The sequence below is a fragment of the Eurosta solidaginis genome, chromosome 2 (genome assembly GCF_040869045.1).
Source record: "Eurosta solidaginis isolate ZX-2024a chromosome 2, ASM4086904v1, whole genome shotgun sequence".
NCBI classification, from domain to species: Eukaryota; Metazoa; Arthropoda; class Insecta; order Diptera; family Tephritidae; genus Eurosta; species Eurosta solidaginis.
The window spans coordinates 201726028-201746410 of record NC_090320.1 but is presented as its reverse complement, the minus strand read 5'-3'; the positions used below and the strand labels follow the sequence as shown (position 1 = coordinate 201746410).

Genomic DNA, 20383 nt, shown 5'->3' with positions numbered 1-20383 from the left:
CCCCGAACAGCATTTGCAAGGCAGATGAGATTTCACTGAGAAGCTTTATATATATATATGTACGTACCTGCTCGCCGTGTGAAATTAACAGCACTCTAGTTAGGAGCCTTTACACGTGGAGCGCCACATACATAATTTTTGTACTTAACGTCCTTGATCGCTGCGAACAAAAGCAATATGTATAGCACACTTTCAGGCAGCATTTCCTATACTAGAAGTTGTAAGGTGGGTTTCGTCGAAGGCTGGGGTAGCACTCAGCCAATCCAGAGTCGAAAAAGGACACCTATTTCCTTTTGAAATGAACACACGTCGATTTGTTGTTGGTATTTTGGTAAAACACACACACACCGTTGCAGAGAGGTAGACCTGGCCGAGGGATGGAAGGTGGACTGTAACCAAAGGTTGGTGAGTCGGTGGATCGATTTCCGGAGGTCGGTGGATACGGCTGGTGTATTCCGGTGAGTCGGTGGATACGGCAGGTGGATCGCAACCGAAGGTTGGTGAAACCGATACAACTCCCTGGTTGACAAGTTGGTGGATTTCGGCGGGTCGCTGAATACGGCTGGTGTATTCCGGTGAGTCGGTGGGCATGGCAGGTGGATCGTTAGATCGATTTCCAAGCAACCAAAGGTTGGTGAAACCGATACAACTCCCTGGTTGACAAGTTGGTGGATTACGGCGGGTCGCTGAATACGGCTGGTGTATTCCGGTGAGTCGGTGGGCACGGCAGGTGGATCGTTGGATCGATTTCCAAGCAACCAAAGGTTGGTGAAACCGATACAAGTCCCTGGTTGACAAGTTGTTGGATTACGGCGGGTCGCTGAATACGGCTGGTGTATTCTGGTGAGTCGGTGGACACGGTAGGTGGATCGTTGGATCGATTTCCAAGCAACCGAAGGTTGGTGAAACCGATACAAGTCCCTGGTTGACAAGTTGGTGGATTACGGCGGGTCGGTGAATACGGCAGGTGGATTGCTGGTTCGATTTCTAAGCAACCGAAGGTTGGTGAATCCGATACAAGTCCCTGGTTAACAAGCTGGTGAACTATGGTGAGCCGGATGGTGGATCGATTTCCGACCAACCAAAGGTTGGTGAAACCGATACACCTCACCAATTAATAAGGTGGTGACTTCCGGTGAACAGGGAGTTAGTTACTGAACCCAATTTATTCGGTGGTATCTTCCCGTAGAAAGGGAGATGACTCCCCAGTGTCGGAGGGAAACTGTGAGGTGGAAATTAGATCTTATCACTCACTACTCCCTAGACATACAAAAAGGAAGCGACCAAGGTCGCCCACTTCCCACAGGATCGAAAGTACCAGACAAGGTAATGGTATCCACTCACACGCATGGGGATCTTACTTTGCTGAAGGTGGAGCTTTCGATAGTCATGAAATGCAAATTATTTGTACTCAAGTCGAAATGGATATGAATAGATTGAGAATTAAATGCCGTCTTAGCTAGACGATCGGTGCGCGAATGAAATGCTTGCCCATTATTACTTGCATTTGACAGTGCCAGTCATTCGCTTGCAGCCAGCTGTTACAGTGGTGGCGTATGTAATAGGGACAGTGTATTGGTTACAGAGGGGTGCATGTAGAAAATACTTGTAATGCAGGTGAAACGACATTACAGTCCCTCCCCTACCTTGGACAGCGTGTTAACACCTTGGTGGACAAGAGTTTTGGTCTTAGGACCTGCACTAGCTTGGGCTGTGCCCAGGTATCATTTACCCGCGTACTGAGTACGGGGCTCTGCTGGTGTGTGTGTGTTGGGCCTGATATTTATTCATTCTTTATGTTACTTTGGTTTTTTTTCCAAAATATTTACATCAATTAATATATAAATGCGTTACTAGGTTACTTTAAATTCAATTACAACCTTTTTCTTACATACTAATTATATAAAAACGGGTTTTCGTTTTCTTTTCTTCTTTTTTTTCCTGTTTAATGTAATAACAGTTCCATGTTCATTAACTAATTGTACTTAACGTATGTTGTTGCGCCCCTGTGTTTGACATATGCGGCATGTTCGCCCCTTTGCACACCACGTACTTTACTCCCTTGTGCCTCCACCGTCGTTGAGGCTTCGTTGGTCGCCTGATGCGGAATTCTGCGGGCAGTATGTTCTACTTTTTCCCATTTGCGCCCCCATTACGTGTTTCTCTTGTGGTGGTCGTTGGATCACCGATCTGATTTTCGGTTTTTCCACGGTTCTGGGCCGTTGGGCTGCGTTCTTTTTTGTTTTCCTCTTTTGTTGTTTTCGGACCGTTTCTGTTATTGCTACCAGTCTTGCGGTTGTTATTGGTGTTTCTATCGGAGAGCCCCGGATCCGCGGCTTGTTCCTGGGTGGAGGTTTAGACTGTTTTATAGCCTCAGGTTCGTCCAGCGGTCTTTGTTTCTTCCTCGTGCAGCGCCTTTTCGTGCGAGAAAACATTTTCTGGTGATGTGAGAGCATCGTCTCCAGTTTGTGTCGTTGATCTTGGGTCAAGTGCTCCTGGGTGGTTAAAGCATTAAGCGGCGCCGGATGTGATGGATCGGTAGGCTGGTGGAGAGCCAGTTGGACTCCATCCAACGTATCCGGCTGCTTAGAAAATCCATCTCCAGGATCATCCTTTCGGCTAGGTTTGGAAGTGACGATACAAATAAGCTGGTTGTGTGAGGTTATGCATGGCAGTGTCTGGCACCGGCAATCTCTAGACAGGATCCCGTCTCGGCCATATCTGGAACAAAAAGTTCGTGCCGGGTTGCGGCAATGGGTACGCATATGGCATTGTCGTTTGCGACTCCAGAACGACTCCCATCTGTTGTATCCTTTGCCTAACATGGCCAAGCTGTGCGTATTCTGCATGGCCTGACTGTTCTCTTCTGCTTTCAGGAGTTCATATTCGTCGGTCAATTCCATGAGTTCATCGATAGTCTGGAACGCTCCTCTTTTGACGAAGAGGCGGTATTCCAATCTGAGTCCGTCGTATAAGCGGCTTAAGTGGTCCTCCTTGGACATCGTCGGGTTCTGGCGAATCAGCGTCTGTAGTGCTAAGATGTAGTCCTTTGCCTCCTCCTGTGGACGTTGCTTCCGTTGCCGGATTGCTTCCTCCAACTGGCTCAGGTGCCGTCGGGGTAGGAAAAATCTCTAGGCTTCTTTGCGGAACTCAGCCCATCTATGGATGTTAGGTTTACGTATTCTGAACCACTGAAGCACCTTACCGCTTAGGAGCGCTGCAAGTGTTATGAGGATATTGTCCAGTGGAATTCGATAGCATCCTGCTAGTTCTTCAACTCGTTCCAGGAAGTCGTGGAGAGTCCCGTCGCCGTCATAGTGAATATTCCAACGGCGAACCGTGGTTATTATTTCTGCATCGCTCAGCTCGCTTCGCTGATTTCGCGCTACTTTGTGCTCTGTTGTCTTTGGTGCGTGGCCGTCTACAAGGATGGCAGGAGCGGTTTCCTCTGGTAATCTAACGGGCCTTTTCTCTTCGGCGTCAATTTCCAGTTCTAGGTCTCTCAGCAGATTTTCGGTTGATGCTCGTGCTCTTTTGTTTCGCACATATGTACTCAATGCGGCGCGTATATCTGCCCTTACGGTCTGCCCTTCTACGAGGATGCGGTGCCTTTTGCATTCCTCGACCAGTTTCTCCTCCTTAAGAAGATAAATCCAGCTGAGGGAATCGGCGGTTAGCGTGCTTTGATGGGTGTGTGTGATAATCTGTTGTTCTGGTGGGTTCGATGAACTCGCTCCTCCAGTGTTGGTGTTGGTTGATGAATTTCCATTGTCGCCTGTGGAAGCGAGGATCTGCTCGGGCGCCGTTTGTAAGGTGGGTTTCGTCGAAGGCAGGGGTAGAACTCAGACAATCCAGAGTCGAAAAAGGACACCTATTTCCTTTTGAAATGAACACACGTCGGTTTGTTGTTGGTATTTTGGTAAAACACACACACACCGTTACAGAGAGGTAACGAAGGTGGTGAAACCGATACAAGTCCCTGGTTGACAAGCTGGTGGACTATGGTGAGCCGGATGGTGGATCGATTTCCGAGCAACTAAAGGTTGGTGAAACCGTTACACCTCACCAATTTATTCGGTGGTACCTTCCCGTATATGGGGAGATGACTCACTCACCAGTGTCGGAAGGAAACTGTGAGGTGGAAATTAGATCTCCTCATTCACTACTCCCTGGACACACAAAAAGGAAGCGACCAAGGTCGCCCACTTCGCACAGGATTGAAAGTACCAGACAAGGTAATGGTGTCCACTCACACGCATGGGGTGCGGATCTTACATTGCTGAAGGTGGAGTTTTCGATAATCATGAAATGCAAATTATTTGTACTCAAGTCGAAATGGATATGAATAGATTGAGAATTAAATGCCGTCTTAGCTAGACGATCGGTGCGCGAATGAAATGCTTGCCCATTATTACTTGCATTTGTCAGTGCCAGTCATTCGCTTGCAAACAGCTGTTACAGTGGGGGAGTATGTAATAGGGACAGTGTATTGGTTACAGTGGAGTGCATGTAGAAAATACTTGTAATGCAGGTAAAACGGCATTAAAAAGTTGTGTAGCAGATGGATTAGGCGATGTAGTTCCTTTTATCTTAAATGTTTTGTTCTATTAGTTAAATATGATTTTATTTATATTTTTAAATGAATGGTTTGCTGAACCCGCCTACATGCAGTTAATGAGTGACTAACGTGCCTAAAGGTAGGCTTTAAACTTGTGAAACAATTTTATATGGAGAAAAATATCGCGAACCTAATACAGCTTAAACAAGTAATGAAGTCTAAGTTCGGATTAAACTGAACATTAAATACCCAGCTGTACACTTGAAATGCTGCTGTTGTTTGTTTTATGTGCTTAATAGTGTCACAAGGATGCGCAATAACACATATACATATAGTTCTATTCTGAACTAATTTTTCTTCGACTTATGGCTCCCGAAACATAGAAAACTGCTTAGTCAGAGAAGGGGCGGTGCCACGCCCATTTTTTAAAATTTGAAGTTTTTCCTATTTATTGTTATAAATCCACTTGTGAAATGAAATCCCATTGATATAAAGCTATTTTTGCAAAGATATAGCTTATTTTGTTCGTCCACGACCCCTTTGAAAAATCTTTTATATAAAAGTGGGCGTGGTCCTTAACCAATTTCCTTAATTTCCTTATAGTCAAGACAACCTCACTGCCGAATTTTGTTACGATAGGTTCAACGATTTTTGATTTATGATTAATAATCTTTGTAAAATTGATTTTATCACAAAAATTGTTTAAATTTTTTATCAAGAGTCTCAATATCAGTCCACACGTCAAATTTAAACATTCTAGGTTTATTATTAACCAAAGAATCAGGTTTTTCTGTGTGTTTCCAAAATGTTATACATATATATAAAAAGTGGGAGTGGTTATCATCCGATTTCTCATTTTCAATACCAATCTATTCTGGCTCCAGATAAGCTCGTATATTTGGGGAAGATATCTCAGTATTTACATAAGTTATCATGTTAATGGATAGACGGACGGACGGACATGGCTCAATCAAATTTTTTTTCTATATTGTTACGAATATTAGCAACACTAAGAGGTACTGTCATCTCTACGACGATGCTAAACAGTGACTGTGCACATCAATAATTCAATCATTATGTCTACACATATGTACGTACACGCAGCGGAGAAGCAACGCACAAACACATGCAGATATCTTATCTGAGATATGCAATTATAATTGTGGAAGTGTCGCTCACATATACACGCGCATGTGAGAGAAGCTATAAAAATTGTGCATTTGTAGTTATAGCTGAGAAACTTATAGCAGATAACCAACTAGTAGATTCTAGAACAGAACCGCCTAGAAATGTCAACGAGGAAACCAAACACTATAAAAGGCAGCAACAGTAGAGGCGCGAGAATCAGTTGGATTTAAGACGCTATCTAGCGAGCAATAGCAGTATTATCAGTTTCATTTAAGCAAGCTATTAGTTGCGAGTTATAAGTGTTATTGTGAAGTACTTTAATAAAAGCCATTTTGCATTATTAAATATTGGAGTTATTTATTCAACAGTTTAGTGATTTGAACGCTAGCAGAAGATTGCAAATAAGAGGATTTGCCGTAAATTCGTTACAATTGGTGTCAGAAGTGGGATTGTTGAATAAATTCCGAAGACTTCGAATACAACTTGGACATGGCAAAGTTGAGTGAATTGACGATCCAGCAACTGAAGGAGGAGTTGGAAGTCCGTGGATTGGCTACTTTTGGCGATAAATCCCAGCTACAAAGACGACTAAGTGTAGCTATGGTATTTGAAGGAATCAATGCTGAGGAGTATGTCTTTCATAATGATAGCGACAAAACAACAACAAAAATGGAAGAAAAAAACGAAACACCGCAGAAAGTGACGAGCACAATATCTGCACAAATATCGACAATGGCATCTCAGCTGGAGTCACAGGAGGCAGGAATGGCGTCGCAAATGTCATTTCAGTTGGAAGAACAGAAGACATATATGTCATCTCAACTGGAAGCGCAAGAGGCACGTATATCTGGAATGTCGACAAAAATTTCGGAACAGGTATCATCGCAGCTCTTTGCGAAACTGGAAGAGCAGGATGCGAAAATTCTACAACTCGAGGACAAAATTGATGCCAAGATAGAAGCGTTGAAAGGTCTTATGCAACATTTACAACTAAATCGCCCAGCTGTTCCAGCGAGCAATCCGAAGGTAAAAACTCCATCTTTTGACGGCTCTGTTCCTTTCGAGGTATTCAAGCTTCAATTTGAGAAGACGTCAGCAGTGAACCACTGGAATGCTGAAGATAAAGTTGCTGCACTGTTCGTGGCATTGAAAGGGCCTGCAGCTGAAATCTTACAGACAATTTCAGAGTACGAACGGAACAACTATGAAACATTGATGAACGCTCTAGAGAGACGTTACGGAAGTGAGCAGAGGAAACAGATATATCAAATTGAGTTGCAAAATCGTTACCAAAATGCGAATGAGACTTTGCAAGAGTTTGCGTCGGATGCTGAAAGATTGGCTCATCTCGCAAATGCAGACGCACCCGTGGAATACACCGAGAGGGTTAAAATTCAGAGCCTTATAAATGGAATACGGGATGCCGAAACGAAACGAGCTACATATGCGAACCCAAAGCCAACATTTGCTGAAACGGTATTCCATGCACTGACTCAGGAAACAGCGTCACTGAAGGGATTACAACAAAAAAATGGCAGAGTTATGAAATATTTCAAGTGCACGTCATTGCAGCACCGTTCATGGTAGTTCTAATTTAGCTGGTAGTAAACGCAAAGCTGGAGGAGATAAGCAAGAGCGAGTCAAATGTAAAAATCGAAAACTTGCCCCAGCTATTGAATGTCGTGTGATACCTATCTCACAAACCCTAAGGAAATCGAGCAGTCTTACCGTCAAAGGAAATGTGGATGGCAAGGAGCGTGTACTGACTGTAGATATGGGCGCATCTCATTCTTTAATCCGATCTGACTTGGTCAGTAGGAGAGTAAAAGCGTTACCTGGAGCAAGGTTGCGTACGGTCACTGGCGAGTATTACCAAGTCCAAGGAGAAGTGGTATGTGAGGTATTAATTGGAAAGGACATGGTTATACACAAATTCATTGTGGCGGAGATTGTTGATGAAATCATATTGGGAGTGGACTTCTTAGTTGACCATGACATCAGGATCGATATGCGGAGAAAGATTAGGCGCTATAAGAAGCGGGATATGCCACTTATCTTCAGTTTTTGAAAGGAGTTCAGCAGTAATCGAGTACTGGTGGAGCAGACTCGACAAAGACCACGAAAGTCAAAGGTAAAAGTTGATGGAACGAATGGGCCAAACAAAACAAAATCAAAGACACATGCGAGAGAAACACTGGCATTGACAAACCGCAACGAACGCAATAAAACGAAGGAAATAATTTTCCAGAAAGGATGCGAGGCTAGTTTCAAGCCGGGCGCACTACTGTTGTGAAACGTGGGAACGAGACTGATTATGCAAAGCCAATACGTCAAGCGCAAGATCTACGGAGTTCTTCATTGGCCAAAGAACAGAGTGTCAGGGAACGGCCCAGAGTAATGAGTAGTAAGATGAAACACTGGCATGACAAGAACTTTAATTCGGAAGGTTTCTTGGAGGGAGATTTGGTACTGCTATACAACCCTCACCCGCGGAAAGGTGTTCTATCCAAATATCGGTGCAGTTGGGAAGGCCCGTACAGAGTTGTGAACAAGATCAGTGATGTCATCTACCGCATATAAACAATTGGGAAACCACGAAATAGAAGGGTAGTTCATTTGGAGAGGCTAGCAGCGGTTAGATCGAGAGATTTGTCTGATCGGGACGATCAGATTTAGGTGGAGGGCAGTGTTACGAATATTAGCAACACTAAGGGGTACTGTCATTTCTAAGCCGATGCTAAACAGTGACTGTATGCACATCAATAATTCAATCATTATGTCTACACATATGTACGTACACGCAGCGGAGAAGCAACGCACAAACACATGCAGATATCTTATCTGAGATTGCAATTATAATTGTGGAAGTGTCGCTCACAAATACACGCGCATGTGAGAGAAGCTATAAAAATTGTACATCTGTAGTTATGCTGAGAAACTTATAGCAGATAACTAACTAGTAGATTCTAGAACAGAACCGTCAACGAGGAAACCGAACACTATAAAAGGCAGCAACAGTAGAGGCGCGAGAATAAGTTGGATATAAGACGCTATCTAGCGGGCAATAGCAGTATTATCAGTTTCATTTAAGCAAGCTATTAATTGCGAGTTATAAGTGTTATTGTGAAGTATTTTAATAAAGGCCATTTTGCATTATTAAATATTGGAGTTATCTATTCAAAAGTTTAGTGACTCGAACGTTAGCAGAAGATTGCAAATAAGAGGATTTGCAGTAAATTCGTTACAATATTTATCTCGATTCCTTTATACCTGTACAACCAACCGTTATCCAATCAAAGTTATAATACCCTGTGTGCAAGTACAGCTGGGTATAAAAACAACATCTCAAATTGCAGAGGGAACTTTTCTAAATATATAACCACAATTTTAAGGAAAATTTTTGCACTTTAAAATTTTATAAAAGCATTGTCTCATTTCTGAGTCTTAAATTTGTCCGTCCGTGTATTGGTTAGCCTCATTCGTAAAAGATATGAGGCCTTTGGCACAGCTGAAGGCAGTTCGACCTTACTTGTTTTTCTATAGTTATTCATTTTAAATATAGATAGGATAGAAAGCTTCCTACTAAAAATTTACCTAATGGGTTTGTAATCATGTCCAATTTTTGTATATCACATATTTCCTATAAATAAATTCTACCATGTTTTACTGCTGAATTTTCTTACCAGGGTACCTTGTCCATGGTGTGAGAGCTTAGCCGAACTCCATAGCGCCGAGTACAAGGCTTAGCGGTTTAAGGGCTTGCGTCTACACCGTTCCGCATCACAGGAGGTCTGTGACAAAGAACTGCCAAACTCCCAACCCAGGGTGCCTAGTGGGACTTTGCATATTGGATGATTTTTAGCCAGTTGGTCCGGGCCACCTCGGAAAGTAACAGCAGCCTTACCACAGTAAGGAGCGCTGCTGCGGCTGTTCATATATCTCTATTTTTAATATTACACCAACCAAGATGAATAGCTGAAAACCGTAAGTCGATAAGGATGTGGAGTGTAGGAAAACAGAGTCACAAGCCGGGGAAATCAAAGGTAAATACAAACCGCGCGTTGGACTCGGAGAGTGAAAGTAGCGGAGACTTAACAAGCTCCCTGATGGAACAGCAGAGGAGTCCGAATGGAGAAGAAAGGTGGAGAAGGTTACGGAGTAGAGAAAGTAAGAAAGCCCTCTCACATTACCGTACAGTACTAATAGTTCTCAAACTCTTAGGAGTAGTGGCCGACCCAAAAGAACTGGATGGGTGATTGGAGGTGGTGGTGAGGATAGGTCGAAACCAGTTAAAACATTTTACTGCGAGAAATCCTCGGTACTGCAACTGGTAGGAAGGAAGAAGCTTCTGCGGAAGAATAAATATGCAACGTCCGGCCAAAGGCGACAAGTGTCCTTTCAAGAGATTGAGACCTCCCAGTCCTAGGACTATGAAGCAGGCCAACCGTTGTAACAAGACAAGTGGGTCATAAGCTGTTGGAATTGTGGATCCCAAAAGCGAGGTAGCATATACCACTAATGCTGCAAGTCCGAGAGAGCAAGTAAAAAGTGACGGTTTGCCAACAGCGGGTGTGGAAGTGAGTGATAAGCCAAAGGGAGAAAACAATAAGACTTCGGCATTCTCGGAGGGTGAAAGGAAGGTAACACTATGAATCCGGCTGTTCGCGAGACGATGAGAAGCATGGCGAAGCAGTCCCTGATAGTGACGCTGATTGATCGACGCAGTCCCATTGAACAGATATCTACCGAAGGATAAATGAATGTCCTAGCTGAGAAATTAAAGTCCAGAGAATAATGCATAAAGTGAATGGGATTGGTGCCTGATACCAAGATCGAATGGGCGGTGAAGACTTTCCTTAAGCTTAAATTGCTGGGTACAGATTGTATATTTCCTGCCATGCTACATCAGTACAGCATGCTACCAGAGTAAAGCGATCGTGAAATGGCTTAAAATAATATTCTGCAGATTCGTAAGACTTAATCATGTACCCCACCCTTGGCGAAGTACCCGTGTCTTTTTTCCCCAAAGAAGGAGAAGAAAACCTTTCGGAGGCTATTGGATATGTATGTAAAGTTTAACATGCATGGAAAACTGTTCTCAACACAACATGAGTTGACTGGTGCGTGCCGCAGTGCGGGGTGTTTCACCTCTGCTGTAAACGATGACTATCAACTCAGGCGGTTCGACCGTTAAACTTATGGCGTAATGTTGGGATGACCGCTAAGGCAGAGAAGATGGTCTGGTTTCCTAAGAAATATAACGATCGAAGTCAGACTAGACTTAACTAGCAGGGGTGACACTGTAGGAGAAACCTTGCTAGGAGACATTCCAGACAATAAGCTGTCGTGGAAGCTCAATACGGAGGAGAGAGTGCAACTCAACGGTGCTTTACTAATGTAAAAGAATGCTGGCGTGTCATCGTGGGCCTATCATCCTTTTCCCATTGGGTATGCACAGCTTCTAATTTTTGGAGGTAGGTTCTTGTTTGTTTGGACCCTATATTATAGGATAGACTTAACATATCCTATAATATAGGGCCCTCGTTTGCTGGACAGCCAAACAAACAAGAACCTACCTCCAAAAATTAGAAGATCTATGCTGCCTATCAATGCTTAGCATAATGGGTTCCGTGAAAATAACCACGATTTCTGCAATATTTACCATCTTGTGCATCGCAGCTGCAGGCCTTGTGGCGAAGAACATAGCGTTAGCAACTACAACGGAACTCAATTCCTCTGGGAAGTTTAACTAAAAAATTAATTTGACTGTAAAGAAATATAACACTTTATAAGTTCATTGTAACTTTTAACGATAATTAGGCTTCTTCGTCTGCGACAAAACAATTCCATATTTACATAATTATATATTTTTAACATTAAAACTTTTTTTTTTTTTTTTACAAAATGTATATGTTTGTTAATGTTATGTGTATATATGTTTATATGTGCTCAACAACTAGACGAATGTAACGTTGTCAATAATGTAAGTTTAGTGAAATGTAAAATCAGTTTTATATGTAACATATTAATTTGCCTGTATTTAATAACTTTGTTTTTCGTATTTTCTAAAAAATAAATTAGAATCCTGATGAAGATGCGAATATGCGTCGAAACGCGTTGATTGAAATAAAAAAGTAGATTTTATTGAGATAAACCGGCCGAAAAGCTCCAAATAAAACAACATGAAGTTTAACTAAAATACTTGGCCCTACAAAATTATTTATCCAAATTATCGGAGAGCTACACCGAACTAACAAATACAAAAAACAAAGGAAGTACAACAAAATGAAGCAATTTTTCCAGCACATAAGGCAAAAATACAACATCAGTACCTGCAACACTATCAAACAATATGGCAAATACCATAAAAATTTGGTAAAACAACAACAACGATTAAAATCCCTGCGCGAATGCAAGGACTATGGAATTCTACCACCACACTTAAAGGGTAAGACTGGTAAAATGAAACATGAATTTAGGCTTGAAAAAACCATTAAGCAAATACAGAAAATTGAAAACCAATTCTTGATGAAGGTTTTGAACTTGGAAATTAAATAGGCAAACATACATATTAAAACTGCGACTGACCAGATAAGAAAAATTAGGCAAAGGTTATACGAAATTTTAGAAGAAAATGAATTTACCTCAGTAGTGGATACCCAAAACAGATTTTTAAAGGATATGAAAAGGAAAACAGAAGAGAATCTTAATAGAAAACTGCAAAAATCGGTAAGAAACAATTTTGAGAAATTTGACCTAAAAAACAACGAAGAGTGGTTTATGAATAAAACCAAAATAGGGATTCCAGTAGAGTGCCAGTGGTTACTCTCCCTAGGAAATAAATTCGCTCTCCCAATTTCTGGAAAAAGTTTTTCCCCCATACACCTCATAGCAGACATCGAACAAGGTATACAAACAATAGAAAATGACAAAGAAAAAGACATGGTTAGATGCAAGTTCGCAACGAGGGTATATACGTATAAAAACAAGCTAAAAAACAGCCCCAAAGAAAAATTCATTCATAAAATATACAAAAAACCAAGCAAGTCATAAAGCGGAACCAAGAATCTATCATAATTATAAATGCAGACAAAGGTAATAGGACAGTCATAATGTACAGATCTGACTACAAGGGAAAAATGAAAGACCTACTGAGCGACAAAACCACATACAAAACTATTATAACTGACCCCACACAAACTCTTTTAAGAAAGAACAACAAAATTGTGAATGACCTCTACCAAGCCCGAAATATAAACCAGAAGGAAAAGCAATATTTGGCATGTCCAGCCGCTAGAGCACCAGACTATACGGGTTACAAAAAGTGCATAAAGAGCACACTCCACTTCGACCGATATCCTCGTCGTTAAATGTACTATGCTCGAAGTTATCAAAATTCATAGGAAAGATCCTAAAAAATATTATATCCGAAGAATACAACATAAAAAATTATCTGCAACTAAAAGACCTCCTAAGGAATACAGTCATTGATGACAATGAAATCCTTATATCACTAGACGTTGTATCTCTTTTTGCCAGCCTACCGATACACCTGGCAATTGCCACAATAATGAAGAAGTGGCCAATTCTCCAAACACAAACCAAAATACCCAAAACCCAGTTTCTTAAAATTTTAGAGTTCTGTTTGAGAGAAAATAATTACTTTTTATACGATGAAACGTACTACCAGCAAATTTATGGCATGCCGATGGGCAATCCCTTGTCACCGACTATAGCTGACATAGTTTTAGATAAAATTATAGACGACAGCCTCACGGAACTGAGATCCAAAGACTTACATATCAAATACATAACCAAATATTTAGATGATATGTTAGCTATAGTTAAGATTAAAGACGTGGAAGAAATTCTAAATACATTCAATGGACAACATACGAAAATTCAATTCACCCTCGAAACAGAAAAGTCCAGGAAATTAGCTTTTTTAGATGTGGAGATTCACAATTCTCCAGATAACAATATAAAAACCAACTGGTACAAAAAAGCCGTAACATCATCAAGAATGATACATTTTCAATCAAATCACCCATGGACTCAAAAAAGGAATACGGCTATTAACTTTATAAATAAAGTTTACTCTTTGAGTGATCAGAAGTTCATGAATGACAACGAGATGCAAATAAAAAACCTAATAATGTAATCGACGCACTAACAACAACAGCAAGAAACAAAACTAAACTTAAAATTGATAATGCACAAGTAAACGAAAGCAATAAGAAAATATACATCGGACTTACATATATACCAAAGCTAACGGACAACAACACTTTGAGGAAGATAATAAAAAATACCAATATTGGATATGCACACAAACCACATCACACAATCCAAAACATTTATACAAGAACAAAGGACAAAATTCACAAGGAACAACTACACAATGTAGTATATGAAATAAAGTGCAATGGGAAAGGAGAAAAATGCAATAAAGTGTACATTGGAACAACGAAAAGATCGTTAGGAACGAGAATATACGAGCATAAGCAAGATGCTAAAAACAACAAAAGTTCCACGGCACTATCACAGCACCTGTAGTGGAATTCACTATCTTTTTTAAGCTGGAGACATTGGTGCTTTATCGGTAACCGTATCGGTAACCTTTTAACAGCTGATTCGACCAACCTTATGAGAACCAATGCAATCGATTATTGGTGCCGCTAAGGTCGTAACCGTATCGTAGCCAACCAATTGGGTTTTGGTTACCGTCGTAACGATAAACAGCTGATTACGTTAGGGATACGGATACAGCGATACGACATACGGCACCAATGACTCCGGCTTTAACGACATTTGCCATCGCTTTATTTGCGAATCGATACCTATAACGATTTCGTTATTCGGTAACTATTTTGTATCGATATTCGTTTATCGACTATCGTTAAATAAACAGCAAGTAAATTGGCTGCGTTAAAAATCACGATATTAATATTTCTGGCAATTTTAGTTAAAAAAGAAAATCGGAACTTTAATTAAATACTTTCAAATACGAAAAGCTGTACCGACTAACCCCAGACTCTAATATTATTTCTCAACTTGATGGTCAATTAAGGGGTACAAGAATAACTGCGAAATCAACAGAGAAAAAAAGGAATTAATACTACATTTACTTACTTTTTGCTAAAATAGGCAAAAACTTTTAAAAGCAGTTAATATATGGAATTTATTTATTTTTGGCACTCCCTTTGTGCTTTTCGCATTTTTTAGGTTTCGTTAAGCTGTGCTGCCACCTTTCTACTATTAAAAAGAAATTTAAATGTAATTTATTTCGATTCGTTAAAACTAAGTTATTGAATAGCACACTCGATAAGGCAAGCGACAAAATCGTTAATTAAAATCTCGACAAATCGCATCGTTATAAGTTAGTGAATTCCGCTACTGACAGAAAGTAAACACACAGCCAATTTTGATGAAACAAAAGTATTAGACGTGGAGAACAGAACCAGAAGAAGGATGACATTAGAAGGGTTGCGCATACAGCAACAAATACATACAGCGATGAACTTCAAAGAAGACGTCGACAACATAAACTGCGCTTATGCTACAACGATCACAGTCAATGCAAAAGATTGACGAATAAAGAGACGTGTTTAGTGCGGTTTTTATTTTTTATTTTTACAAAATGTATCTGTTTGTTAATGTTATGTGTATATATGTTTATATGTGCGCAACAACTAGACGAATTTAATGTTGTCAATAATGTAAGTTTAGTGAAATGTAAAATCAGTTTTATATGTAACATATTAATTTGCCTGTATTTAATAACTTTGTTTTTCGTATTTTCTAAAAAATAAATTAGAATCCTGATGAAGATGCGAATATGCGTCGAAACGCGTTGATTGAAATAAAAAAGTAGATTTTATTGAGATAAATCGGCCGAAAAGCTCCAAATAAAACAACATGAAATTAAAACTTTACACCTAAATTATTAAGTCTTACAGTTTATAATACAGTCCTAATTGTTCTAATAAAAGCGTGTTAAATTTTGATGGTATAATTAAGAAGATTTAGGACCTCCTTTTCTTGCTATCACAATGTAACACGCTTTTATTAGAACAATTAGGACTGTGATATAAACTGTAAGATTTAAAAGTTTAGGTGTAAAGTTTTAATGTTAAAAATATATAATTATGTACAATATGGAATGGTTTTGTCGCAGACGAAGAAGCCTAATTATCGTTAAAGGTCACAATGAAATTATAAAGTGTTATATTTCTTTACAGTCAAATTAATTTTTTAGTTAAACTTCCCCGAGGAATTGGGTTCCGTTGTAGTTGCTAACGCTATGTTCTTCGCCACAAGGCCTGCAGCTGCGATGCACAGGATGGTAAATATTGCAGAAATCGTGGTTATTTTCACGGAACCCATTATGCTAAGCATTGATAGGCAGCATAGATCTTCTAATTTTTGGAAGTAGGTTCTTGTTTGTTTGGCTGTGCAGCAAACGAGGACCCTATATTATAGGATAGACTTAACAATCGCTGCGCATACCCAATGGGAAAAGGATGATAGGCCCACGATGACACGCCAGCATTCTTTTACATTAATAAAGCACCGTCGAGTTGCACTCTCCCCTCCGTATTGAGTTTCCATGATAGCTTACTGTCTAGAATGACTCCTTGATATTTTGTACAAGGTTTCTCCTACAGTGTCACCCCAGCTAGTTAAGTCTAGTCTGACTTCGAAAGTTATATCCCTTAGGAAACAAGACCATCTTCTCTGCCTTAGCGGTCAACCCAACATTTGATGCCCAGACGACGTACACCATAAGTTTAACGGTCGAACCGCCTGAGTTGATAGCCATCATTCACAGCAGAGATGAAACACCCCGCACTGCGGCACGCACCAGTCAACTCATGTTGTGTTGAGAACAGTTTTCCATGCATGTTAAACTTTACATACATATCCAATAGCCTCCGAAAGGTTTTCTTCTCCGTCTTTGGGGGGAAAAAGACACGGGTACTTCGCCAAGGGTGGGGTACATGATTAAGTCTTATGCACCTGCACAATATTATTTTAAGCCATTTCACGATCGCTCTACTCTGGTAGCATGGTATACTCATGTAGCATGGCAGGGAATATACAATCTGTACCCAGCAATTTAAGCTTAGGAAAAGTCTTCAACGCCCATTCGATCTTGGTGTGAATATACAGATTTTCGAGAAAACATATCGTATGTGTTTGCCAAAGTGGCTTCACTTTGGATATCAGCATCTTCGGTTGTCAGATCTTTCGCGTTCAACGCTAACGCGGTGTCAGGATGGAAAAGACTCTCAACCAAATTACTGATACGAATCGCTACGTTTAAATAACCCTGACTGAGTATGAGTACACGATTTTTTTTATCATAATGCGAATATATTGGGGCATATTCATAATCGAAATAAAATGTGACTAAGTTAGTTGAAGCATTTTTGACAGAGAGCACATATAAAATTTTGTCAAACAGTCTAACTAACTTAAAATCATACTTTATTGTGACGATGCCTATGTCGCGTTCAGTTTACAACTACTCATTGAAGATCTCTGGTCTGTGGGTTAAATCTGTAAAACAAAATCAAGTGCGCAGAAAAGTATGCAATATTGAGGAATAACAGCCTAACTTCTACGTTCATTGCAGGCATGCTTAACCAACGAAACGATATCATTTCGTTACGATAATCAACGAAATGACTTCGTTTCGTTTATTAACATTGATTATCGTAACGAAATGATATCGTTTCGTTGGTTAAGCATGCCTGGTTCATTGTATACACAAACAAAGCGAAGTTACCTCGTTCTTGAGCCGCTGTAGGTTATTCACCATCCCTCTAAAGAAAGGACTTAAGCTTTATTCCCTTGTGAACACAATTCTTTACCGATAACTCTGTTATGGATTAATTTATCGAATTCTCGCAAAGTAATATTGCATTGTCATCGGATTTATACATGTGTGCAAAATTTCAGCTCAATCGGACACCGGGAAGTGTATCAAGATTTGATTACAAACAACAGCCAAGTGAAAATAAATAAAAGCTTATAATAAAATACGACCATAGTACTATAGCGTCATCATATATTGGACGAACAGGCTACCTAGGCCCGTACCTGCGCTTCTAAAGCAGTAGAAACACTGGAGGAAAGTAGCTTAAACTGCAGCCACGTTAACATTTATAGTGACAGCCAAACAGCAATTAAGATTATAGTCTTGCGTTAACATCTAAAAGTGTTTTTGGAGTGTAGGGAAACCCTCGACAGAATCGGGAGAGGGAGAAAAATACATCTTATTTCGCGGAAATGGAAAAGGGGATGGGCTGGTTAAAAAGGCGCACCCCTAGAAGCTTGTAGCGCAGTTGTTCCAACCAGATTTTGCGAGATTAAACGAAGGCGAGAGTTGCAGATGATCAAACGAGCAGGAAATGCGAGGAAGCAAGCTGCAAAGTGTAGAATATAGTGAGCAAGCCTTACAACCTTGGACCAACAAAGTGGCTCTTATCCTGCAAGAGATGGGACTGTAGGCTCATCATGGAGTCCTCGTCAGTGATATCAGATGTAGGAAGTGCGGGTTGAAGGAGGAAGCGACCGAGCCACATTTTAGTGTGAGAATTATTGTAGTAAGGAGAGGCAGAGGAAGCAAAATAAATTAAACTTTTTAAATAAGAAGAAAGTCAATGTCTGGGCAAAATTTGCCCATTCTGCTATTAAATTTATATTTCCATACATCAATATGTGTAGTAATATTTTTGAAATATTAAACTAGGAAGTTCATATTGAATTATGGAAGTCTAATATTTTCACCAACTTTTTGAATCTTTTCCATCATGCCGTATATTTGCTATGTGCCGGATGCCATTAAATTTTCTAATAGAGAATAAATCAGGGCAATCTATGTTTTATTTAATGTTATTGAGATTGCTATTTTCTTATAAAATCAATAAAAAATGCTGTCAAGTTCATAATTAGCTGTATTTCAGGGCAAGATAAATCTGCCATCCTAAATTTGTGGAGCGAAAGAGACTATGCCGCCAATTACAGTTACCCACGCTTATGTACAAACGTCTCCCCGCGATTCGTATCAAAGCGTGGTTACTCAATATAGAGCTAATCTGCACCTTCGTATCAAAAGAGAAGCGTAATGGCGCATTTTCTCATCAGGTTAAGGGTCTCAGAGTATACACACTGCAAGGCAGACCTAAGAAGTGACAAAAATCCGCAGACCCGAAGGTATTGCTATCTGATATTGGCCAAACAAATTCTGAGACGGGCCATTTTCGAAGTATCCGCCAATAGAGGGTGACGTACCACTCATGCATCGATACATAGTTCCACTGAACCAAAGCTAGTACATACGAACATTTTTTTTTGGGATGCTCCCCTCATATCCCCGATTTTCACAATCCCGACCATACAAAATTTAGACAAATTTTTGTATAAGAAAAAAATTTTAAATTTTTAACTTTGGTTGGAAATTTCGTAAGGATTTTGTCTGGCAGTATTATGTTTGGTAGGTATTTTGTCATGTCTGGCTTATGTATTTCGGGACTGTCATCCATTGTTAGTTAATAGTGCAAAAAGCGTTGGGAGGACCTGAATCTAAACTAAATTTGCTCATGGCTAACTGAAACAATCTATTGAATTTCCTTAAGTAGATCAGGAAATGTATGCGGCCTCCTCAAGCTCACTGAGGCTGTATATAATATTGAAAAGGAATTTTTGTGAACATAGCACATCCCTTAACCTCTCGTGCATTCTCCTATTGGCAGAGTCTTTCTATAATTTCGACTCACCTTAACTCCATCCGACTCCAAAGTTTCCTTGAAATGTTTTAGTTCATTATCAAGCGCTTTTTTGAAGGTTGGGCCAATATCTCCAAATTTTTTGGACAACTCGTTGGCGCCATTTTCATTTTCATCTGCTTGAACGAACTGGAAATAATAGCAAAATAAAAATGTTTAATTTATAAATCACAATTTCTGATTTTGCAAACCTCCACGAGACACAGCACAAGGACGAAGCCCAAAATAATAAACTCCAACACAGGAGACATGGCGAGAGTATATACAGTCGGTTGGTTTAGCTGCTATGCGTGATCTACAGAAAATGAATGAATAGTTATAAATGTTCCTTACGAGTATTTAATGCCAGCCTAATTAGTTAAAAAATAAGTTGAACATAATCGTTAGTTAGATGTTCAAATTGATAACAAGCATCTAAAATCGTTAACTAATTCAAATATTATCACAATTTTCGCACGTTCCTACCTTTCTGTATTTAAAGTTACGTGAATATAACCCAATACACCAATTCCTCTCGTTGTGGAAGATAACTTCCTGACGGAAAGCATTCTGCAGAAAAAAACTGCTAATTGCTGAACTCATTTCTAGTTACTAACTAGTTAACTAAGTAACACCCCAACCTTGGTAGAACCATACAGGTGACGCCCGGAAATCACCTGATCGGTAATTTGGATTTGACATTTTATATTTTGTCGCAGTACGATTTTGATATAAACCATACAAAAACAAAACACATAGAATATGTATGCTTTTTTTTATATATGTCGCCCTGCAGCCACTTTGTATGATTCCTCCATGACCTCAACGAAGGAACATAATCCAACAAGGTAGATTTGATAACTGAAATAGTTTCCTTTTTTGAGAGTTCTTATTTCAAAAAATTTTAAACACAAAGGGTTAGTGG

At 39.9% G+C, this 20383-nt stretch overlaps 1 protein-coding gene across 1 annotated transcript in view; it reads right to left on the bottom strand.

The window, feature by feature from the left end:
- The window catches only part of LOC137242557 (uncharacterized), a 31973-nt gene extending 12166 nt beyond the window's left edge, over nt 1-19807 (bottom strand). Inside the window, exons 1-2 of the mRNA XM_067769829.1 lie at nt 19671-19807; nt 19471-19608 (exon numbers count right to left, since the gene is read on the bottom strand). Of these exons, the coding sequence (XP_067625930.1) occupies nt 19471-19608; nt 19671-19730 (198 nt within the window). The 5' untranslated portion in view covers nt 19731-19807. The remainder of the gene's footprint in view (nt 1-19470; nt 19609-19670) is intronic.
- Between the last annotated feature and the right edge of the window lie 576 nt (nt 19808-20383).